The sequence below is a fragment of the Chenopodium quinoa genome, unplaced genomic scaffold, assembly GCF_001683475.1.
Source record: "Chenopodium quinoa cultivar QQ74 unplaced genomic scaffold, ASM168347v1, whole genome shotgun sequence".
NCBI classification, from domain to species: domain Eukaryota; kingdom Viridiplantae; phylum Streptophyta; class Magnoliopsida; order Caryophyllales; family Amaranthaceae; genus Chenopodium; species Chenopodium quinoa.
In genome coordinates, this window is record NW_018743033.1 from 2,175,747 (window position 1) to 2,200,574 (window position 24,828).

At 35.5% G+C, this 24,828-nt stretch overlaps 5 protein-coding genes and 1 pseudogene across 5 annotated transcripts; 4 read left to right on the forward strand and 2 right to left on the reverse strand.

Moving 5' to 3' along the window:
• Positions 1-1,334: 1,334 nt before the first annotated feature.
• Positions 1,335-3,779, forward strand: LOC110730579 (cytochrome P450 CYP82D47-like). Its single transcript, XM_021910402.1, has 2 exons — positions 1,335-2,508; positions 3,007-3,779. The coding sequence occupies exons 1-2, from the start codon at positions 1,570-1,572 to the stop codon at positions 3,628-3,630; spliced, it is 1,563 nt and encodes a 520-aa protein (XP_021766094.1). The 5' UTR covers positions 1,335-1,569; the 3' UTR covers positions 3,631-3,779.
• A 3,136-nt stretch (positions 3,780-6,915) lies between these two features.
• Positions 6,916-9,299, forward strand: LOC110730580 (cytochrome P450 CYP82D47-like). Its single transcript, XM_021910403.1, has 2 exons — positions 6,916-8,085; positions 8,413-9,299. The coding sequence occupies exons 1-2, from the start codon at positions 7,114-7,116 to the stop codon at positions 9,037-9,039; spliced, it is 1,599 nt and encodes a 532-aa protein (XP_021766095.1). The 5' UTR covers positions 6,916-7,113; the 3' UTR covers positions 9,040-9,299.
• Positions 9,300-9,707: 408 nt separating this feature from the next.
• Positions 9,708-11,924, forward strand: LOC110730471 (annotated as a pseudogene).
• Positions 11,925-17,528: 5,604 nt separating this feature from the next.
• Positions 17,529-20,059, forward strand: LOC110730581 (cytochrome P450 CYP82D47-like). Its single transcript, XM_021910404.1, has 2 exons — positions 17,529-19,026; positions 19,258-20,059. The coding sequence occupies exons 1-2, from the start codon at positions 18,055-18,057 to the stop codon at positions 19,879-19,881; spliced, it is 1,596 nt and encodes a 531-aa protein (XP_021766096.1). The 5' UTR covers positions 17,529-18,054; the 3' UTR covers positions 19,882-20,059.
• Positions 20,060-21,114: 1,055 nt separating this feature from the next.
• LOC110730638 (ervatamin-C-like) lies at positions 21,115-23,265 on the reverse strand. The gene is made up of 3 exons (XM_021910457.1): positions 23,241-23,265; positions 22,480-22,770; positions 21,115-21,889 (listed from the first exon to the last, which is right to left on the reverse strand). The coding sequence occupies exons 1-3, from the start codon at positions 23,263-23,265 to the stop codon at positions 21,330-21,332; spliced, it is 876 nt and encodes a 291-aa protein (XP_021766149.1). The 3' UTR covers positions 21,115-21,329.
• LOC110730582 (zingipain-2-like) lies at positions 23,059-24,479 on the reverse strand. Its single transcript, XM_021910405.1, has 2 exons — positions 23,968-24,479; positions 23,059-23,865 (listed from the first exon to the last, which is right to left on the reverse strand). The coding sequence occupies exons 1-2, from the start codon at positions 24,437-24,439 to the stop codon at positions 23,294-23,296; spliced, it is 1,044 nt and encodes a 347-aa protein (XP_021766097.1). The 5' UTR covers positions 24,440-24,479; the 3' UTR covers positions 23,059-23,293.
• Positions 24,480-24,828: the final 349 nt, after the last annotated feature.

Sequence of the window (24,828 nt, forward strand, 5' to 3'; positions counted from 1 at the left end):
TAAAATGTGTCTTGTAAATTTTAATGTTGTGTTCTTTTATAAATTCGTAATGTTCTTTATAATTATAAGCCATGTTCTTTCTTCATAATGCGGGTGTACCACGTGCATGGTACACCCGGGTGCACAAACCACCTTTCATCATACACCCAGGTGTACCATGCGCATGGTACACCCGGTTAAAATCCCATTGATACAAATAATGTACATTAATTAATTACTCCCCCTTCATAATAATCGCAACACGAATGGCACACATGCCAATGCACAGTTTTGACCATAAATATTTTTAATTATATATTATCAAGAAGTGTAAAAGGTTAATATAATGAAAATATACCAAAAATCTATGGTCAAAGCAAGTTTATGAATAGTGCAAAATTTAAACTATTGCGATTATTACGAACAGAGGGGTAGTATTGTATACAAAAGTTTATAAATAAAAATATTTTAATTTCTATAAAATAAAATAATAAAGTAATTCAATTTCGTGACGAGCTTTCAAGTCAAGTAATGAGCTACTCTACTCCTCTCGACTCATCAACATTTCAAGACAATCTTGAGCTTAAGTTGAGCTCACATAGGTCGAGTTTTTGACCGGGTCGAGCTCGAGTAGCTCGCGAGTTGTCTTGTTTCGTAAGCACCCCTAGGTACAAGACAAAAATCCGACCCAAAATATGTCTACAGGTTGAGGTATCAAATCCCATATAGGAAAACTTAGTTCTCCTCAACCCCCATATGAGGCGCCAGCAGATAGCGGCCACATATAAAAGTTAGTGTTTGACATATTGTTTAGCATGGAGAATTGTAATGTATTAATTTCCATTATCTTTTGTTTGAAATCTTTGCAATCTTTTTTAAAGTATACTCATATTTTGTTAATCTTAGCCTTTTTGATGGCTTCCAAAACTTATTACAAAAATAAAAATCATTATGCGCCACTAGGCTCACCATACCCTACAATTCTTATGCCATGCATACCTGGCCCAACCAAAAACTTGTTATCCGGTTTGAAATTTACTTTGAATGAGTGAAATAGTCTAATATGGCTCTAATCCTTAATGACCAAATCCGACCAATTAGACCAATCTAAACCCGAACAGTGACCCAATAAGTAACATAGCTATTTTTGCTTGAAAGTGTCATTCCATGTCTCACATTTCTTCCTGATCTAATCTGATATTTCAGGAAGAGGCAATGCATTACAGACTAATTATAGTATTTATTAAATTAATGTTCCAAATGATGTATAACAAGTTGTAATCTACAACTAATCGTTTATCACGTTGAAACAAAAGTCAATACAAATGCCAATAATCTTAATTTGCTATTTAAAAGAGACAAAAGTACACGCATCAATGCATTATCATGTTTAAAGATATTTTTTTAGCAACTAAACATCAATGGCTAATAACATATATAATAACTAAATATCATATCATACAAACAATCCCATCATACATTCAAATATAGAACAATCTTATTGATCAGTTGTCTGAAAGAAAAAAAAAAAAAAAAACGAGTATATATTCTTGAGACACAATTCTCCGTTTAACACCAAAAAAACTCAAAATGCAAATGGAATTTAAGTTTGGACTACCCATTCATCAGTTCTCTGCTGAAGCTGCAAGCTTGCTTGGTTTAATACTATTTATCTACTGCCTATTTCGATTAAAACAGAAGGCGGATACTAATGGAAAAGTAGTCCCTCAACCATCTAGTTCATGGCCTTTAATAGGCCATCTGCATCTTCTGGAAGGACTTCCTCACATAGCCTTGGGGAAATTAGCAGATAAATATGGTCCAATTTTTATGATTAGGCTTGGTGTACAACGAGCATTGGTTGTAAGCACTGCAGAGATGGCGAAAGAGTGCTTAGGCGGCACCAATGACAAAGTTTTCTTAAATCGTCCCCAAACAATCTTTGTAGAGCATATGGCTTACAATGGTGCTATGTTAGGCTTCAGCCAATATGGTCAATACTGGCGTGAGATTCGTAAGTTTACCACTATCGAGCTAATGTCAAACCATCGAGTAGAGATGTTAAAAAATGTCAGGGTCTCTGAGATAAGATCGGCCATGAAGAGTATATCTACTGCTAGGTCTGAAACAACTGACATGAAACAATGGTTTACTGATGTAAGTATGAACACTATAGTAAGAATAATTTCAGGCAAGTCAATGAAGGAATGTTACCAAGGGGAGGAATATAGTTGGTGTGTAAAAGCATTCAGGGATTTCTTCGAATTGGCAGGTGTATTCGTCCCTGCTGATGCACTACCCTTCCTGAGGTGGTTTGATATCAGAGGATACGAGAAGAAAATGAAGAAAGTGGCAAAAGAGATTGATCTTATAGTTGAAAGGTGGTTGGATGAGCGTAAAAACAGAAGAAGCTCCAAAGAGGCACAAGGAAAGCTAGATTTCATGGATGTGATGCTTGGTATTTTCGAGACAGGACAGGAAACGGATTCCAAATTCGAAACTGATACAATCATTAAAGCCACTTGCACGGTAAGAGCTTTTAACTCATTTTTCAAATTTGGTTTCAACATTAAGTATATATGATAGAATCTTAGTTAAGTTTAGTCTAACTTAATGTTCTGACAATGACAAAAAAGATTACATCACAAACATGTTTTCATTATGGCTTAGTTCATATTTGAGGTTTAAGTTGTGAATTGAACTTATGTGACCTGCAATTTGTAGTAATTTTTAGACTTTCATAACGAGGTAAGGAACAAGTTCTTCAGAGTGTCTACAGTTTAGAGATTACAACTCTGCTGATTGGTATAATCGGGAAAATTTAACTAATAAACACAACTCAAGTTTTACAACAGTATTATCTAATTGTTAATAAGTTTGCAACCTTGAAACAATTTAACATTTGTGTTAATTGACTGATTCATACTTTGCATTTTATCAACAAGCTAGGAAAGAGCTTATTGCTTCCTAATGTCAGATATATTAATCAATAGTAAAATAATTATGATATATTCTTGTACTTGGAAGGCAATGATTTTAGCAGCAGCAGATACCACAGCAGTAACCTTAACATGGGCACTGTCATTGCTACTCAACAATAAAGAAGTTCTGAAGAAGAGTCAAGCTGAACTCGACATCGTGGTGGGCAAAGAAAGGCAGGTGGAAGAATCAGACCTCAAGAATTTAGTCTACTTGCAAGCAGTTCTCAAGGAGACTATGAGACTATACCCTGCTGCACCCCTTTCAGTCCCTCGAGAAGCTATTTCAGATTGTATTGTGAGTGGTTACAATATTCCAGCTGGGACACAACTCTTTGTCAATCTTTACAAGATACACAGAGATCCACTAGTTTGGGAAAACCATTTAGATTTTCACCCTGAAAGGTTTCTCACAACTAATAAAGACTATGATGTGCGAGGCCAGAGTTTTGAGTTTATGCCTTTTGGAAGTGGAAGGAGGATATGTCCTGGTATATCTTTTGCCCTTTCGGTCATGCAGTTTACACTAGCTAATTTACTCCATGGATTTGACATCTCAATTCCATCGGATGAACCTGTTGATATGACTGAGGGTTTCGGAATAACCAACCTCAAAGTTACACCACTTGATGTCATCTTTAGGCATCGCCAATATGAACACCTTTATAATTAATCTTTATTTGTGTAAAGTTGTAAACTATGTATGTCCTATCTTTAGTGTGTACTAAATTGCTTATATTCGTATACTCACAATATTTTTTTATGTTTGATCTTTTAAGATTGTTATCCTTGAATAAACTAGTTTGAAATCTTTTTTTTTTTTTTTTTTTTTTTTTTTTTTTCTCTATTGTTTAAGAATAGAACATAAAATTTTTGATAGCATTCAAAATTATCGTCCCTATACATCAATCCTATGTAAAATAGAAAAAGGTTACATTTGGTCCATATATTTTAATGGGTATAGTTACTAAATAGATGGCATGGAAGACAAAGGCTTTGTTTGGTAAAGAGCTTTTAGCTTATTTTGCCCAATTAGAGATTTGACTAATTTAAAAAGCTAATTTGGGTGTTTGGTAAATAGCTTATTAAAAGAGCTTTTTGGGCTCAAGCTCTTTTAGAAAAACCTCATCATAAGAGCTTTTTAAAATTAGCTTATTGAACAATTAGCTTTTTTGCTCTTAAATACACTAATACAACTAACAGTTAACAGCTATTTACCAAACACTTTTACACAACCAGCTAGTCAAACCAGCTAGTCAAAACAGCTAATACAATCAGCTACCGGCTAATTACCAAACAAGGCCAAAATGTCGGCCAGTGAACCATTTAATGACTTCCTCTGTTCACTTTTACTTGCAAAAGTTTGACTAAAACTGTGAAAGCTTTTTGGTCAAAGTATTGCAATCAACTAAAACCGAACGGAGGAAATATAAAGTTTACCTAATACAAAGTGGCTTATGAAAGATGCTAAGTGAGTAGAAATTCATTGAAACAAAACAAGATACAAGACAAAACGAAAAGTGATTAGAGTTTTCAAAGATCTAAGTATCAAACCTAAATATACGCAAATATAACCTTTAATGAAGTAAATTTCAAACTAAGGCATGCTCACTTGGGAACATTAACCATGACAGCAGTACAAGCAAAAGTTAATCTCAAAATCTTATCAAATTATGTCATGTTTTCCAGAAAAAACTACAGTAAATCACCAACATTTAACCCCACTAAAAATCAAATCAACTAAAGAAAACAAATCATAGATATGCTATGAATAATCTTCAAAATACATCAGCGACCATGTATGATTTTTCTTACTCTGGTTGGAATTGCACATTTTTGTTTAAGACTGAAAACAGTAAAAACTATTTACTCTGGTTGCTTGCCATTTTATCTTCATCTGTGTACCACCAATAATCCTGAAAAAAAGTGATTTATAATTAAGATAAATCATACATGTGGAATTATATTAATTATGTCATGTTAAAGTATACTCTGATATGCTCTATATAACTTAATATTTTTATTAATTTTTACAATTGAACTACTCATGTATTAACAAACATGAAAAATATATAAGTATTGAAACTATTAAGAAGCATAAGTAGTATTAATCATTTTAGGTTAGTTCGGTATGTTTTATAACATTCACTCCATCCCATATACAGTAGTATTATATAGTGCTCAATACCAATTTTTATGATAAAATTCTAAAAAGTATCAGAAAATTTTTATGGGAAATTCTATCCCTCAAGTTTCAAAAATTATATGTGATGGCATGACAAAATTTTAATACTACAAAGTGACACCCTACTTTTTAATAATACACATGGTGACCTTACAAGCAAATTTCATGGCTAATCTATCATTAAACACCTAATTACTAACCTTAATATGTGATTTTACTAACCAACCCCTCTAATTAATATAGAATTTCCCAATTTTTATTAATTGGTAGTATATATACACAAAAGAACATAATCATGTTGGGTTATTCTCCTCAAATCACAGTTAAGTTAATTAATATTATTATTATTGCAGTAATAATATTAACTTTGTAAGAAAAAGAAGAATGAATGCATGCATTTGGACCGGTTGGGTAGATATTTGTGGACTAAAATCCAATGTGGTTGAAGCCATTAAATGTTGAGGATGACTTTGTCTAGTTTGGGGGAACAAGCAATTCCAAGTGTTGACTTGGTTGCTTGTGTACGTGACAAGTTTGGTGAGGTGTGTTGAAGAAGCATGCATTAATTAAGGTTGGTTGAGCTCTATAAAATGATAAAGCTCAACCTGAAAGAATGTGTGTGTGGAAAAGCCACACCACCGTGGCACCGTAGATGAGTGGGTGCTAGCAAAATGTAGACACATAAGTAATTCTTGTTTGGATTTATGTATTTGGATTCTTAGCCCTTTTTCGATCAATTCTTGTTTGATTTTGTTAGATCTGTTTTCATTATCGTTGATTGTCAATTGTAGATGATGTATGACTTTAAGTAATAATATATAGTGTCCTTTAGGACTTCTTTCTTTCTTTCAAAAAAAAAAAAAAAAAAAAAAAGAAATTAGAGGTTAATTAAGTGACTTAGTGGTGCTAGGTTTCTTTGAACAAAAATTTTTTAACTTCCTTTTTCTTTTTTTTTTCTTTTTTTTTTTTGACAAATTTTCCTAATTTTTTTTTTGGATTTTAGCACTTTTATTCTCTACTAGATTAGATTTGTGCATTGCATGATTTGAATAATTTTATTATTATGCATTAAATAAAAAATTAGTCATTTGTGAAAAAAAAAAGTGGCAATTGTTTTTTGCGTGAAAAATGTATAGTGTAGATAAAAAAAAAACAAATTAATAATTGATGACACCACACATAGAATTGGAGGGAAAATTTTTAATGTGAAGTTACACATAGGATAGATTAGAGGTTTATGATGTCAGCAATGTTTTGTTTTAGTAATAGTTAATAGATTTACATTTGTTAGCATGTAATTATGCAGATATATTTTTGAGGTACATACCTATTTTTGAGAATGGCAAATGATATATCTAGCATTAGTGGCATAGTGTTGGAGGTGGTTGTGTTGGAATTAATCATATATCTACATTAGCAACGAAGATATAATTTCATGCATTACTTAATGTTATTTTGGCTCTTCATCAAATTTGAAAACTTCCGTGGGAAATGCAAGCCAAAAGTTTCATATTTAGTCATGAAGTTTTAGTTTCCTAGCAGTTCTTATTATCTTTATCTATCTATTATAATGACACAAAATGAGAAACTTCTTTAAACCTATATACATGCAATTTTCTATCCCCACACGTCTTCTTATTAGTGATCTTGGTAACATTCTCATAAACAATCATATTGCAACAATTTGATTTCTTAATCTGTCATTAATTAAAGTAATGTGTAGTTGCGTTCACGAAAGTAATACATAATTTGATAGTTTATACTTTATAGTAATATTCTCAATATAATGTGTTTGTCTCATACCTCAAAAATGTGATGGTGACCATCATAGGACACCGGGATACCAATGACCAACTATCGCTTCAGTCTTTTTATAAGAAATGTTATCACTGCAATTTGTAAGATCATTTGATTTCAGTAGCTCTGAAATCTGAAATCTAACATCAGTGCACAAAAGAAAGTCAGCTCAAAATGGAATTAAACAGCCCCATCAGTTTATCAGCTGTTTCGATAGGTACAAGCGTGCTTCCGTTTATACTAGTTCTTTGTTGTCTAGTAACACAGAAAAGGAAGACTGATAATGCCAAGCGAAAACCACCACAACCATCAGGTTCATGGCCTATTATTGGCCATCTACCTCTTCTAAGAAGAGGGCTTCCTCACATAATTATGGGGAATTTAGCAGACAAGTATGGTCCGATTTTCATGATGAAGCTTGGTGTCCACCAAGCCTTAGTTGTAAACTCATCAGAGACGGCTAAAGAGTGTCTACACACCAATGACAGAGTATTTGCTAGTCGGCCCTGCTCAACAGCTGCAGAGCATTTGGGTTACAATTCTCTCCTGCTGGGATATAGCCCTTATGGCCCCTACTGGCGTGAGATGCGTAAGATAGTCATGTCTAAGCTCCTGTCCAATAACCGGCTAGAGATGTTAGAACGTGAACGAACATCTGAGGTAAGATCGGTCATAAAAGCCATTTATGAAAGTTATTTAATCAAACGAAAATTAAGTCCTGGTAATGATAGTAGTTTCATAGTGGATATGAAGCAATGTTTTAATGACATAAGCAGTAATACTTCAGTAAAATTAATTGCTGGAAAGTCACTGAATGAGTTTTATCCTGGTGAGGAAGAACATTATAAGTGCACAAAGGCGTTGAGAGATTTTTTCGACTTGGGAGGTGTCTTTGTTCCCTCTGATGCTCTTCCCTTTTTGGGGTGGTTGGATAATGGAGGGTATCAAAAGGCTATGAAGAAAGTCGCAAAGGAAATCAATCATGTAGCTCAAGGTTGGTTGGATGAGCATAAAGCAAGACGACTCTCAGAAAATCAGGGGAAAGAAAAACAGGACTTCATCGATGTAATGCTTGGTATCATGGAAACTAGAAAGAATGATCCTGCATTACTTGAAGCAGATAAAATCATCAAGGCCATTAGCATGGTAAGTAATTCTAATACACATTAAAAACTTTTTTTTTTTTTTATAGTACATGATACTTCTTTTTTTTTATTTATTTTTTTGGGAATTTAATCAGATACAGCATAGTCCTAACCATCATTATAGGTAAATAATTGCAATGGAGTTAAAGATAAGTTTGCGACGTAACAATGACTAGTGTTAAACAATATAACTATATAAGTGATAACAGAATGTACAGAATGCATCCCTTATGTGCTTTATAACACTAATTTCATCAAATTATTACTTCTTAAGACACTTGATGCGAAAATTTCAAATAACTTGGTTGCATTGATCAACTCTAAATAGGCAATGATACTAGGAGCAACAGACACAACATCAGCAACCTTAACATGGGCATTGTCATTACTATTGAATAACAGAGAATCACTGAAAAAGGCTCAAACTGAGATAGACAACCAAGTGGGAAAAGGCAGGCTAGTCGAAGAATCGGACCTCAAGAAACTAATCTACTTGCAAGCTGTCATAAAAGAGACTATGAGGCTATATCCAGCCGTGCCACTAACACAACGCGAAGCCATTACAGACTGTACTGTGAGTGGTTACCAGATCCTTGCAGGCACTCAACTCTTTATCAATATTTCGAAGATTCAAAGAGACCCGAAACTGTGGACTGATCCATTAGAGTTTCGGCCTGAAAGGTTTCTTACTACACACACAGAATGTGATGTCAGAGGACAAAACTTTGAACTTATTCCTTTTGGAAGCGGCAGAAGAAGTTGTCCTGGAATAACTTATGCTCTTCTGTCCATGCAATTTACATTAGCTAATTTACTCCATTCTTTCGATGTCTCGACTCTAGCTGATGAAGCTGTCGACATGACTGAGGGTTTTGGAATTACCAACTTGAAAGTCACACCACTTGAAGTCCTTCTCAACCCGCGTCTCCCAGACCATGCTTTTAAACTATATTAATCCTAGAATGGTTGTTGATTATTCATCGCCACCAATAGAATTTATATGTACTTGTCAAACTAGTAATTATAAGATTCTGTCATCATGTATTGCACGGGTCTTAAATTGAAATTATGATTAGTATGGGGATGACTTAAGTGATATCGATTAGGTGGGATGAATTTGTACTCTATACACTTATTTTCAACAATGCAGGTCAAGTAAAATGGTTATCGGATTTTTGCCTTTGGAGTAATGAGCCAAGAAAAGACTTTGAAAGATTTGACAAGGCGAGAAAAATGTTTTTATTTGTGATAATGATTATTGACATGTACAGATTCAGATATCTTTAGTATTACTCAAAAATTATACCACATAGTACGTAAACCGTCGTAATTTGGCCAGTTTTTAGTAGTATACAATGTTCAAAATGTACACCAATTTTCAAAAGTAACATGCATAATTTACAAAATTTTAAATGAATCAATTCTTATTCTCCACTTCAGTCAAGTGATATGATAAAAGTCGTGAAAATAATCATTTTTAGCTCTAAATTCGCAACCCCTTGGCAAATCGATCATGTCGTGTTCCATCAGATACTGAATAATATAACAAGGAATGGTATTTAGTCATCAGATACTGAATAATATTCGCAACCAAAATCTCATTTAAGACCACCAAACAATTTTATGGAGTTTCACAACCACATAAAGCTCCCGGCTGAAGCCGTGAGCTTGCTAGCCATCATACTATTCCTTTACTGCCTATTAAGATGGAAAAGTAACACTAATAAGGCCAGAAAAATGCCACCCGAACCATCTAGTTCCTGTCCTTCTATTGGCTATTAGGAAATAAACTAAACTTACAAAACCCCAACGATTTTGGGAAAAGATATGATGTATCTTTTATTTATTTCTATCTTTTATGCTTTCCTAGTTCGATGAGGTTTGTCATTAGGAAACTCAATAAATTATAGGAATATAATCAATCTAGGATTATTTAGGCTTGGGGGAGCAAGTAAAATATCCTAATTGATGTGGGATTCTAGGTTAGCCTATGTAAAGGGAATAGGCTTACTAGAAAATTTAGATGGTTCATCAATGATGATTTATCTAAGAAGAAAATCATCAAGAGGAAGAGGGTTATTATCTTATTTTATAGGAACTTAATAAAACAATATTTTTGTTGAGGGGAGGAAATTTAAATTTCCTCATAAACATCGTCTCTTTTATTTCTATATTGTGTTTGAGGGTGAGTTTCCAAGTCGTTCCATTGCACACTTCCGTTATAACGTTGGCCATCTACATCTTCTAGGAAGGCTTCCTCACATAAGCTTAGGTGAATTAGCAGATAGATATGGTCCAATTTTCATGATCAATCTTGGTGTAAACCGCACCTTGGTTGTTAGCTCAGGAGAGATGGCGAAAGAGTGCTTAGGCGATATCAATGGCAACGTATTTGCAAATCGGGCTATAAAATCCTTGGTCAAACTTGTGACTTACAATGCAGCCATGTTTGGCTTCAGTCAATATGGCCAATACTGGCGTGAGATGCGTAAGATTGCAATCGTTGAGATCTTGTCCAATCATCATATAGAGATGTTCAAAGATGTAAGGATCTCAGAAGTACGATCAGCCATAAAAGTCCTCCATGATACATGTAGGAAGACAGAGCTATCACATTCTGTTTCTGCATCAGTTGACATGTCAGAGTGGTTAAAAGACTTAAGCTTGAACATTATAGTAAAGCTGATTTCCGGAAACACTTTGAAGGAATTCTGCCAAGGTGAGGAGTATAACCGGTGTACAAAGGCAATCGAGGATTTCTTCCACTTGGCAGGTGCATTTGTTCTTGCTGATGCAGTTCCCTTCTTGAGGTGGTTTGATATTGGAGGATATGAAAAAGAGATGAAGAGGGTTGCAAAAGAGATGGATCGCGTACCTTAAAAATGGTTGGAAGAGCATAAATCAGCAAGAAGCTCTATTAAGGCACAAGAAAATCAGGATTTTATAGATGTGCTGCTGAGTATATTTGAAACAGAACAGATAAAGTCTTCTGAATTTGATACAGAAACCATCATTAAAGCCACATGTATGGTAAGTATATTTATATATGATTTCATATTTATCAGTAAACAAATCTTAATTAATTCTAGAAGAAAGAGATCAATGCTTATAAACATGTTATGATTTATTAGTTATTACAGATTAAAATAAATCAAAATAAGATTAATGTGAGAAATGATTTAATAAAATTTCTTCTCCTAGATGATGATATTAGCAGGAGCAGAAACCACATCAGTGACCTGAATATGGACACTGTCATTGCTACTCAACAATAAAGACGTCATGAACAAGAATCGAGCTGAAGTAGACACTGTGGTGGGCAAATAAAGACAGGTAAATGAATCACACCTCACAAAGTTAGTCTATTTGCAAGCAGTTCTTAAGGAGAGTATGCGACTTTACCCTGTTGGGCCACTTTCCGTCCCTCGAGAATCCATTACAGACTGCACCGTGAATGGTTAACACATCCCAGCAGGCACTCAGCTGTTTGTAAATCTATACAAAATACAGAGGGATCCGAAAGTGTGGGAGAAACCATTGGACTTCCAACCTGAAAGGTTTCTGACGACTCATAAAGAGTACGATGGCCAAAATTATGATTTTTTTGCCTTTTGGAGGTGGTAGAAGGATGTGTCCTGCTATATCCTTTGCTCTTCGAGTCATGCAGTTTATCATTGCTAATTTACTACAAGGATTCGAGATCTCTACACCATCAGATGAACCTGTCGACATGACTGAAGGTTTTGGACTAAGCAACCTCAAAGTTAAACCAGTTGAGGCCATCCTCACACACCGCCTTCCTCACAACCTTTATTAAAAATGTTTGAAACTTATTATGACTATCCGTTAATCTTAATTTGAGTACCACTATGTATGTTCAGCATATTCATATCAACTTTCACTTTGCTTCTTTATATTTATATCAAATTTTACTGCGCTTCTATGTATTTCTATATAAAAAAGAATACAAGTATGATGGTTAGAAAACATTGTGAGTTTTTAGTAGTTTAAGTACTAATGTACTATACTAGATATACTTCTTCCATTCAGAATACTTCATCCACATATTTTACAAATTTTAGTAGCCTAATTGTTCTATCAAAGAAATCTTTCAGTCCTGGCCTTTCGAATTTGTTGAAATGCACACTATTGACGTGAACTATTGCACATTGTATCACATTAGTTTGTATCCAGATAATGTTTAATAGAGTACAAATTATTATTCAATTTTGGACCACTTTGTGTAAAAAAATCTGTTGGGTATAACTTTTGTGGCCCAAATCTTTGAAAGGCCCAACTATTAACTCTCAAGATCTGGAAAAATCTACTAAATCAAGAAATGGATGGAGAATTGTGGAAGGCTCTAGAAATATTAAATGACCATGAAAAATCTAGACTTCCACAAAAAAAATCTACATATGTGGAAGGTTCCACACAAATCTTCCACCTCCATATTCCATCTATAAATATAAGTGTTGTCATCCAATAGAAGCATGCAATCAAAAAAAAATCCACACATACAAAAAGTCCCTAATCCTCCATCACACTAAAATTATTTCATCTCATAAGTATACTTAAAACTTCCTCCTTGTACTTTTATCCACTATTCTTTTAATACTCTTTTGTGAGTACTTATTATTGTGAGAGTTATTTTGTAATCTTACACCCTAACTTTTAGGGTCTTTTCTCTTTTGTACTCTCATATATTTTAATATAGTGGAATTATTTTAAAGTGCTCGTTGGGTGTTATTTTCTTGCCGTTTATACTTTATCAATTTCTCGATCAATCACGCTTTCGCAAGCATCCTTAACCTTACAAGTGGTATCTGAGCTAAAGGTTTATAATGTCGAGCGTCACAAAGTTCGACATCGAGAAATTCGATGGCAAGATAAGCTTTAGTATCTGGAAAATCCAGATGCAAGCCGTTCTTATTCAGAATGGATTAAAAAAAGGCTCTCGATAGAAAGCCTTCAACAATGTCTGACGAGCAATGGCAAGAGTTGGATGAAAAAGATATGTCGGCAATCCAACTATGCTTAACAAAAGAGGTGTTACGTGAGGTGGTACACAAGAAGACTACCGCTGCCCTATGGACGAAGCTCGAGTCTCTCTATATGACTAAAAGTCTTGCCAACAAACTTTGTCTCAAGGAAAGGCTTCATACAATTCGTATGGCCGAAGGTACGTCCATCCAATCTCACCTTAATGAATTTAATTCCATTATCATGGATCTGGAGAATTTGGATGTCAAAATTGATGATGAGGATAAAGCTGTATTATTAATTGTCTCCTTACCTCCCTCTTACAAATACTTCAAGGAAATTATGTTATATGGTTCCGGTGAAACTATTTCTTTTGAGGATGTAAAATCACACTTACTCTCAAAAGAAAAATTTGACCTTGAAGTTAACAATGAAGATAAAGCTGAAGGACTAAATGTAAGAGGGAAATCTTATGAAAGACACAATACACATAAAAAGAAATTTCGATCTAAATCCAGGGGACGTAAATCCAATGTTACCTGTCGCTATTGTAAGAAATCGGGGCACGACATTTCTGAATGCTTCAAATTGAAAAATAAAAAGGAGAAAGAAGCAAAATCTAATCAGCCTCAAAAATCCGCTGAAGCTAGTCTCATTGAAACTGACTCAGAAGGTGACTCGGTGTTACTTGCAACTTTTGAAAAAAGGGGCTTTGATGAATGGATTCTTGATTCTGGCTGCACCTATCATATGTGTCCGCATAGGGACTGGTTCACCACATATGAATCTGTTGATTGTGGTACTGTCTTAATGGGAAACAATCTTTCCTGTAAGGCTGTTGGAATAGGTTCAATCAAAATCAAGAGTCATGATGGCGTTGTCAGGACATTAACCAAGGTTCGTCATATTCCTGACTTAAAACGCAATCTGATCTCACTGGGTACTCTTGAGTCTCTCGGATATAGATTCTAAGCTGAAGGTGGAGTTTTGAAGGTCACTAAAGGTGCCCTTGTTGTCATGAAGGCCACGAGAAGTGGTAGTTTGTATATCTTACAAGGACATACAGTGACAGGTTCAACAGCTGTCTCATCATCATTTCCTGATTCTGATCTAACTCAGTTATGGCATAAACGCCTTGGTCATATGAGTGAAAAAGGAATGGACATCTTGAGCAAACGTGGACTTCTCGGCTCACCCGGCACGGATAATCTAGAATTATGTGAGCACTGTGTCTACGGGAAGCAAAAGAAAGTTGGTTTCTCTACTGCTACTCACAGAACTAAAGGTATTCTTGATTATGTCCACTCTGATTTATGGGGACCTTCTAGGGTTGCCTCTTGTTATGGAAAACGCTACTTTATGTCCATCATTGATGACTTCACTCGAAAAGTCTGGATTTACTTCTTAAGACATAAAAATGAAGCCTTTCCCACCTTCAAGAAGTGGAAAGCTCTTGCTGAAAACCAGACTGGGAGAAAAATCAAGAAGCTCAGGACTGATCGTGGCTTGGAGTATTATGATGGAGAATTTGAAGAATTCTGCGCTCAAGCCGGCATTGCTAGACATAAGACATTACCAGGCAAGCCTCAACAAAATGGCGTAGCTGAGCGTATAAACCGAACTCTTCTAGAAAGAGCTCGGTGCATGATCTCTAATGCTGGACTATGGAGTCGTCGTTACCTTTGGACGGAAGCCATATCTACGGCCGCATTTATAGTCAACCGTTCTCCACACTCTTCTATTGACTTAAAAATTCCACAGGAAATTTGGTCAGGTACAACCGTTGACTACTCTTTCCTAAAGGTTTTTGGTTGTATCGCTTATGCTCATGTTAATGATGGCAAATTAGCTCCTAGAGCTATCAAATGCATTTTCATTGGCTATTCTTCAGAATCTAAAGGCTATAGATTATGGTGTCTTGAGTCTAAGAAAGTAATTCTTACTCGAGATGTTACCTTAAATGAAAATGCTACTATCAAATCCTCTGGTACGGAGTCTTCTGACACAGATAATCAGGATGATAGTAAAAAGGTGGAGTTTGAAACGACTAACCAGTCTCCTACGGTTGAAATTGATGCTTCATCAGGCTCTCCTTCCAGCAATGATGATCAAAATCATGATGAAAATCCTCTAATTACTACTGAGTCAAGCCAACCACAAAGCCCTCATCAACAGTCAGATTATAATCTGATAAGGGATCGTTCAAAAAGGCCTATTATAAGGTCATCGAAATATTCTGGAGATGAATATCTGCTCTCTTACGCATTATCAGTTGGCGAAGAAACTCCAGTTGAAAAAGAGCCATCCTCTTATTCAGAAGCCATCTCTAGTCCCAATTCCTCTAATTGGCTTATGGCTATGAACGAGGAGATGGAGAGTCTTCACAAGAATGGCACATGGGACTTGGTTGAGCTGCCAAAAGGCCGAAAAGCAATCACTTGCAAATGGATCTACAAACAAAAGGAAGGCATTCCAGGAGTTGAACCTGCAAGATGGAAGGCACGCCTTGTTGTCAAAGGATGTCATCAAAAAGAAGGTATTGACTTTAATGAAATTTTCTCTCCTGTTGTTCCTCATACCTCTATTCGAGTCCTTCTTGCAATGGTTTCTATGTTTGACATGGAGTTAGAACAACTTGATGTCAAAACTACTTTTTTACATGGAGATCTTGATGAAGAAATATATATGAAGCAACCCGAAGGATTTATTGTTCCTGGAAAAGAAAACCATGTTTGTAGATTGAAGAAATCCTTATATAGTCTCAAGCAGGCTCCACGACAGTGGTATAAGCGCTTTGACTCATTCATGAGAAAACAAGGCTACACACGTAGTCAGTACGACCATTGTGTCTATTTTCGACATTATGGAGGAGTCTATATCTATTTGCTGCTATATGTGGATGATATGCTTATAGCATCTCGAGACAAGTCATTGATTGACAACCTGAAATCTCAGCTTAACAAGGAGTTCGAGATTAAAGATTTAGGTGCATCTAAGAAAATCCTTGGCATGGAGATTTACCGAGATCGACAGGCTGGTAAGTTATTCCTATCTCAGAAAAATTACATTAAGAAAATTCTGGATAGGTTTAATATGAGTAATTGTAAGCCTGTCTCTACCCCACTTGCTGCACATTTTAAGTTGTCATCTGCATCTTGTCCACAAACGGAGGAAGAAAAGGAGAAAATGGCTAGCATTCCTTATGCTAGTGCAATTGGTAGTCTTATGTATGCCATGGTCTGCACAAGACCTCATCTAGCATATGCTGTGAGCATGGTAAGCAGGTATATGCACAACCCTGGAAAGGAGCATTGGAATGCTGCAAAATGGATATTTCGATACCTAAAAGGTACTATAGATATGGGGTTGGTTTTTTATAAGAACCTAACCAATTCTACTGATGTTGTTGGGTTCGTTGACTCTGACTATGGTGGTGATCTTGATCGCCGAAGATCTCTCTCCGGTTATATCTTCACTCTTTGTTCAGGAGCAATAAGCTAGAAGGCTCAATTACAACCAATAGCTGCTCTTTCCACTACTGAGGCAGAATATGTCGCAGCAACCGAAGGTATAAAGGAGGCTACATGGTTGCGAGGTCTTGTTATGGATCTTGGTATATCACAAGGTGTCACCGTGGTATACTCCGATAGCCAAAGTGCTATCTTTCTCACCAAGAATGATGCTTATCACTTCAAGACCAAGCACATCGACGTAAAATACCACTATGTCAGAGATACCATTGAACAAGGTGAAATTGTGGTTAATAAGGTTCATACTTCAGAAAATCCTGCGGATATGCTCACAAAGCCACTTCCCATTGCTAAGTTTGATCATTGCTTGGACTTAGTCGGAGTCAATCTTTGCTAGATCTTTTGGCTTCTACTACATGTAATCTACAGATTTGGTCCAAGGTGGAGATTGTTGGGTATAACTTTTGTGGCCCAAATCATTGAAAGGCCCAACTAATTAACTCTCAAGATCTAGAAAAATCTACTAAATCAAGAAATGGATGGAGAATTGTGGAAGGCTCTAGAAATATTAAATGACCATGAAAAATCTAGACTTCCACCAAAAATATCTACATATGTGGAAGGTTCCACACAAATCTTCCACCTCCATATTCCATCTATAAATATAAGTGTTGTCATCCAATAGAAGCATGCAATCAAGAAAAAATCCACACATACAAAAAGTCCCTAATCCTCCATCACACTAAAATTATTCATCTCATAAGTTTACTTAAAACTTCCTCCTTGTAGTTTTATCCACTATTCTTTTAATACTCTTTTGTGAGTACTTATTATTGTGAGAGTTATTTTGTAATCTTACACCCTAACTTTTAGGGTATTTTCTCTTTTGTACTCTCATATATTTTAATATAGTGGAATTATTTTAAAGTGCTTGTTGGGTGTTATTTTCTTGCCGTTTATACTTTATCAATTTCTCGATCAATCACGCTTTCGCAAGCATCCTTAACCTTACAAAATCCAAGAGAAATTTAATCTTTTGCTAAAATGTTATAACTCCCTAGCCGTTCATGCATGTCATCTTCACCTATCTACATCAAATGACTCTGAAGACATTATTGTACATTTGTAAGTAGCCCCACACATACATCTTATGAGTGTACTAGAACATTTACAATATTCACTAGGCATATTGCAGTAATGTCAATTGATTAATACTTTTTCCAATACTGCTGCAATGTTACTAATTATAGTATACAAAGTTACGTTCACGAAAACACTACAATATCTAATGACTTTTGCTCACTAAATGTGTTAGTGCGCCTGAAATATGATAGTGAGTTAGTGACTGTACGTCATGGGTCATCAGGGTACCTACCAGGCTACCAGAAATGATACCGCGACAACCAATTCATAAGATATTTTTACCAGTAAAATCTGTGGCAAAATTTCAGCACCACAAATTTTCACAAACAAAATCTCATCAGATCTGGCCAGAAAAGTTAATCAGCTAGCTTTGAATGGAGTTACGCAGCCCCATCAAGCTCCTAGTGTCAACTGAAGCCGCAACAATGCTTGGCTTCTTTCTATTCCTTTACTGCCTAATAAGATGGAAAACTTACCGTGATACAGCCAAAATTTACCCACCCGAACCATCTGGTTCATGGCCTTTCATTGGCCATCTACCTCTTCTTGGAAGAAGCCTTCCTCACATTTCATTGGGAAAGTTAGCAGATAAATATGGTCCAATTTTCATGATCAGGCTCGGTGTCCATCGAACCCTGGTTGTGAGCACAGCAGAGATGGCTAAAGAGTGCCTAGGCACCAATGACAAAGTATTCTTAAACCGGCCTTACACAACTTTTATTGAGCATCTGGGTTACAATTCTCTTATGATGGGTTTCAGCCCTTATGGCCCTTACTGGCGTGAGATGCGTAAGATAGTCGTGACTGAGCTACTGTCCAGTCATCGGCTAGAGATGTCAAAACATGTTCGATTATCTGAGGTAAGATCGGTCATAAAAGGTACACATGATAGCTTCTTAGTCAAGAAAAATTCAAGTCCTGACTTTGATAATAATGTATTAGTGGACATGAAACAGTGGTTCAGTGACATAAACTTAAATACATCAGTAAGATTAATAGCTGGGAAGTCGTTAAAGGAATTCTATAAAGGCGAGGAAGAATATAACATGTGCATAAAAGCTTTGAGGGACTTTTTTGACCTGGGAGGTGCCTTTGTTCCTGCTGATGCTCTTCCATACTTGAGGTGGCTTGATATTGGAGGGTATGAAAAATCTATGAAGAAAGTAGCAAAGGAAATCGATCATGTAGCTCAAGGTTGGTTGGATGAGCATAGAACCAGACGACTTTTTGAAGATCAGGGGAAAGAAAAACAGGACTTTATTGATGTAATGCTTGGTATATTCGATACTGGATTGAATACCCCTTCGCGAATTGAAGCAGATAGAATCATCAAGGCCAATAGCATGGTAAGCACTTAGCCTAAACACTAACAGACTGTTAGATAGACATGATATATTCTTGCTTTGCAACAAATTCCAACCATGAACCATCATTATAAGTGAAAACAGATAGGCTAGTTGCATCCTGTCAAATGAATTTTTGTCATATTCTTATTACTGATTTCATCAATTTGTTACTTCTTACACCACTTTAGTGTCAATAATCATAAAATAACATGTTTGATCAATTTTTCATAGGCTTTGCTACTAGCAGGAGCAGACACAACCGCGGTAACCTTAACTTGGACACTATCATTGTTAATGAATAACAGAGAATCTCTGAAAAAAGCTCAAGCTGAGATAGACTATCATGTGGGCAAAGAAAGGAAAGTCGATGAGTCGGACCTCAAGAAATTTGTCTACTTACAAGCTGTTCTCAAGGAATCTATGAGGATATATCCAGCTGCACCACTATTAACTCGAGAGTCCATTGCGGACTGTACAGTGGGTGGTTATCAAATCCTTACTGGCACCCAACTCTATGTCAATATGTACAAGATACACAGGGACCCTGAATTGTGGCCTGACCCCTTGGATTTTCGCCCCGAAAGATTTCTCACAACTCACATAGATTATGATGTCAGAGGGCAAAATTTTGACCTTATTCCTTTTGGAAGTGGCAGAAGAATATGTCCTGGTATATCTTTTGCCTTGCAGATGACTCAGTTTACATTAGCTAATTTACTCCATGGTTTCGATATCTCATCTATATCTGATGAAGCTGTCGACATGACTGAGAGTTTAGGAATAACTAACCTCAAAGCCACACCGCTTGAAGTCTGCCTCAAACCCCGTCTTCCAGACCATGTTTATAAATTGTAATAATCCTAAGCTAGTTGGATTGTAACCTATAATATCACTAAGTCTTACTACTTAATAATGTTGTTTATCGCGTTAATTCCCTTAATTTTATCTTTAGCCAGGCCAAGTTCCCTGAGTTGTTGGTTCCATATGTGTCCAAGGTGTTCTTGAAATACAGTTCAGCATTTACTTTGAGCAATAGAGTCCATACCCCTAGTTATTTTAACAATATTTATGTCATTGTATTAGCCTTATTTCCTTTGGAAACTTCCTAGAATAATATATAGGTAATAGGCTAAATGCCATATCTCACAGAAGTCAACAGATTGAACTATAATGCAAACTGCAAGATTATGTGAAAATGTGAAAACTACCCCAGTAGAAAATCCCCTGTAATTGATTATTGCAAATATCATGCTTATACAGCTATATATACATATTCTGTATCATACAAAATCCATAGTGTATAAGCTTATTTGCAAGTTATTAATAAAAGAAATATCTTAAAATGCTTAAACTGAATAAATCCACTGAAAAAAGCCTATTTGCACAAGCAGCTCAACTAAGAGCAGTCTGCAGCTCACCAATTTCTAAAACAGGAGCTTCGACAGCTTTTTCTAACGCCATTGATCAATCTTTTAAGTGATCTTGAAACATTGCTACACACGGAGCGTGACAGAAGCCTAGTAACACCTTTGTCACTCAAAAAGCAATTGCTTGGAACTTAGGAACTAGAATAGTGCATGAGAGCATGTATCAATCTAAACTCCTTGGGTTGGACACTTAGCTTCCTTCATTCGGCCTCATATTGGGACTCCATAATAAATATGTTTATAATATAATGTTCAGATGTTCTTAAGACTAGATTTGCCTAGAAAAATCAAATATATGGATTTAATGGAAAAAAATAATCTCATTTCTTATTTCCCATTATTTATTGTTTTTAATGTGTGATTAATTTAGTTAAATGGTGTTTGCAAATAAAATCATTAATGTAATTATGTAAAAAAAACTTGATTTGTTAATATAAGATAAGAAGTTGTAGCACTATTATCTTCCAAATTTATCTTATCTATTTCCCAAATTTTTATTTAAGATCCAATTTGGCCGATTACACAAGGAAAAATAATTAAAATGGAGACTTAACATATTTGAATGCACACATTGGAGTAACTAATTCGAATTCATGACAAGATTTAAGGGTTTATCAATCAACATAAAGCCAATTAACATTATATAGTATAAAGGCTTCAATCACTTCATGACTAGAGCAACTGAGCAAGTACAATGCCAGCAGAATTACAAGTACATATAGTAGACTAAAACTTTGTAACAGGTATGAATTACCCATCTAACAAAGCACTAAAATACAAGGTAGTTATAACTTATAACATAAATTTCATTCAAGTAGAGAGAGCCTGTGCTCTTAGTTCGTTACTCGAACGTGTGTATACGATAAATAATCATGCCTATGTTGGAATCGAAGCATGCATAGTAATTCCACATAAATTGTTTCCTCTCTTTAACCTCATAAACCCATTCTCTCCCCAGGTTGTTCCCCAGGAATTCTTCAACAACCAATAGTCAGTCCCATCAGAATCGGTTCCGTACCCAACGACAGCAACAGCATGATTCAGCTGTGTGCCACATGGTCCTTGGAAGACTCCACCACCATATTGCTTGAACTCTAACGAGTCAGCAACAATTCCCACCGAGACAGGCTGTCGCGAAACAGCTTGCATCAAGACGTTCTCATCTTGTGTGAGTAGTGAATAGTCATTGATGGTTACTGCACTAGTACTGGCCTCGCATTGACCTTGAGTAGACAGGTATGGGTATTGAGACTCCATGGTTATGCCTTGGTTTTGTTTTATGAACTCAAAGGCGCTTACCGGGTCTCCACCACTACATCCATGGCTGTATTGATCGCAGTCTACGAGTTGCTGCTCTGAGAGCGAAATTAACTGCCCTGTTTTGATTTGATATATCCTTTCTACTGCCGCTACTGCAGAGAATGCCCAACAGCACCCTGCCGAAATTTTTTAACACAAAATGGCAAATTAAAGAAGTGCAAAACGCTTTTAGTTCCATTTTAGTTGACACGTTTTAGCATGTTTGTTAATGTATTCAAGCTTTAAAATGTTCATATTTCAATAGGCAAAAATCTTATAACAAGTTGAATATGTATATTTATTTTTTTTAAGTATAGATTACTAACCAAAATTAAAGTAACTAATGTCAACACTATCAAAGTCAAAACATGTGTTAACTGATATGAATTGAAGAAAGTATATTTGAATGAACAATATAGTGCTCACAAATTCATCTTGGTAATTGGTAAAGTGTAATTAAAATTTTTAAAGATCAAAAAATTTAAAAGTTCAATAGTAGTTGCACCATTATACCTTTGACTTTTAATACTTTTATGTTTGTCAACGCACAAATGATAAAAGTAATATATATGAATATACCTTAGGAAGGATATGCAATGCAAGTATAATAGCTTTTAAGTCTATCCCAACACTAAGCTAATTAAACAGCGAGGTAATTTAAAAATATATTGAAAACTAGTGTATGCATGAACAATACTAGAGATTATATATGTCTTTTGGTCCTTACCACATTGCCCTTGGTCCTTTATACTAGTGACAGCTCCTACGTATCTCCAATCTACCGAAGGCTGTACATCAGTAAGATTGTTGAACTGGAACGTGGATTTCATAGAGCTACTGGATGGATGAAATGCCCTCTTGTAACCGGTACGAGTAGCTACAAACTCCTCGGTAGTTAAATCGACAAAAGCATTAACACGTAACTTAAACAACTTGTTAGAATTGTTTCCATTAAAACTCTCAATACGCTCAACGTTTTCTTTAAAAATGTTGAAACGCTTCTCCTTCTCAATTTCATCTTACATAATAAATTGTGGCGCAATGACATGTATATATATATATATATATATATATATATATATATATATATATATATATATATATATATATATATAAACATAGAAAATAATAGGTTTGGCATCTCTAGGTATACCATATACTATTAGAGGGCATTCATTTTACATAATAAATTGGCTCTCTTAGCTTATTTGAGACTTATTATTATGCTTGTTAAAACTTGATTCTTTATATTATAGACCCGGGAGTTATATTTTAATTTGAACAATGTAAAATGCATAGGTTCATAGAATTAAGTTTCACTAATAAAGATATTTCTCAGGAAAAGAGCACTATTTGTATAAAGCTATCACGTCATGACATAAGGTGAAACAAAAAAAAATCCATTCACACTGGCAAAAATAAAACAACCTAATAAAACACCAACAGAAAAAATAACCTCAGAACATTGGCAAACTGACCAAAACTCACATACAGCAACAGATGATCTGGTCATTCTTTGTGCAAACTAAGGTTTGGTAAAATCATATAGGATAAGAAGCGTAGGAAGTGATACCACATTTGTTTTGACCTCTAATGATCCTCATATAACCATTTTCTCCCCAACTTTCACCCCACGAATTCTTCAACACCCAATAATCAGTCCCATATGTATCAGTCCCATACCCGACTACAGTAACAGCATGATTAATGTTATCGCGGCCACACTCCCCATTAAAGATACTATTGCTGTAGTGTCTGAAGTCAAGTCCATGAATATCAATACAAACCGCGACAGGCTGTTGCGAAACTGCTTTCATAAGGGCGGACTCATCGTTAGGAACTCTTTGAAACCCGTCTATTGTCACTGCATTATTGCTTCCAAGAGTACTAGCTTGACACTGCGACTGAGTGTCCTGATATGGGTACTCGTCCTCTGTTGATATGCCTTTGTTTTGTTGTATAAATGTAAATGATTTTGTCATCTCTCCGCCACCACAGCCGTAATCTTGAACACAATCCAGAAGTTCTTGCTCTGATAGTGAGATTAGTTGTCCTGTTTTTATTTTGTTTAGCCCTTCTACTGCCGCGACTGCTGAAAATGCCCAACAACTTCCTGTAAAATTTAAACGATATGAATCAGAAAAAAAAAAACAAAAAATAAGGCAATGTAACAGAAAAATAGTAAGTAATCAATTATTTGTTTGTATGCTCATACCGCATAACCCTTGGTCCTTAACCCCCATAACGGCTCCGAGTTCTCTCCAATCCATTGAAGGTAGGATATCATCATCGGTAAGGTTTTCATACCTAAACCGGGTTGTCCTTGTGGACATTGATTCCGAAATAAATTGTTTTTTAATACCGGTGCGAGTAGCTATTAGCTCCTCTGTGGTTAAATCCGTGAAGGCGTTTGTACCTAATGTGTACAATTTATTTGATGCATTAGCATTGAAATTATCTATGTATTCAACATTTGTCTTGAATATGTTGAAACACTTCTCCTTTTCGATCTCATCTTTGTAGACATGTCCATATTGAGCCATCCAAAGCTCGTGCCTCTTCCTTAGTGACAAACTTGCCTTGTGATCGTCGAGAGGACGTGCCAAGGGTTGGGTCGCCCAAAGCCCTAAGACAAGGACTAAGGAAAAACATAAGAGGAGTTGGAAATGTTGGTTTGTGAAAGCCATTATGATTAAGATAACAAGTGTATAGTATATATGTTGGGTATAAATGCACTTACGATAGTATAAGTGATCTATTTTTATACGCAATCTCAAGTATAGTATTCTATATAATTAGCTAAAATCCATGTTATATTATTGTTCACTAGAATTTACGTGGTTGATGTAGAATCATAATTTCTCTTCCCTCCATTACTTGTGGGTCTAAGTATGTTGTCAATCTACTTTCTCTTTCTTTTTAAAATTGTTTGCATACGCAAAATATCATTGGATATAAATCGTCTACTTTAATATAACAATAAGGTCTTGGCTTAGTGGTTGGTACAGGTCGAGAGTCTAAATCTCTGGATCAAAATCATCCTCCCCCATTTGTTATTAAATTGGAATGCATTATG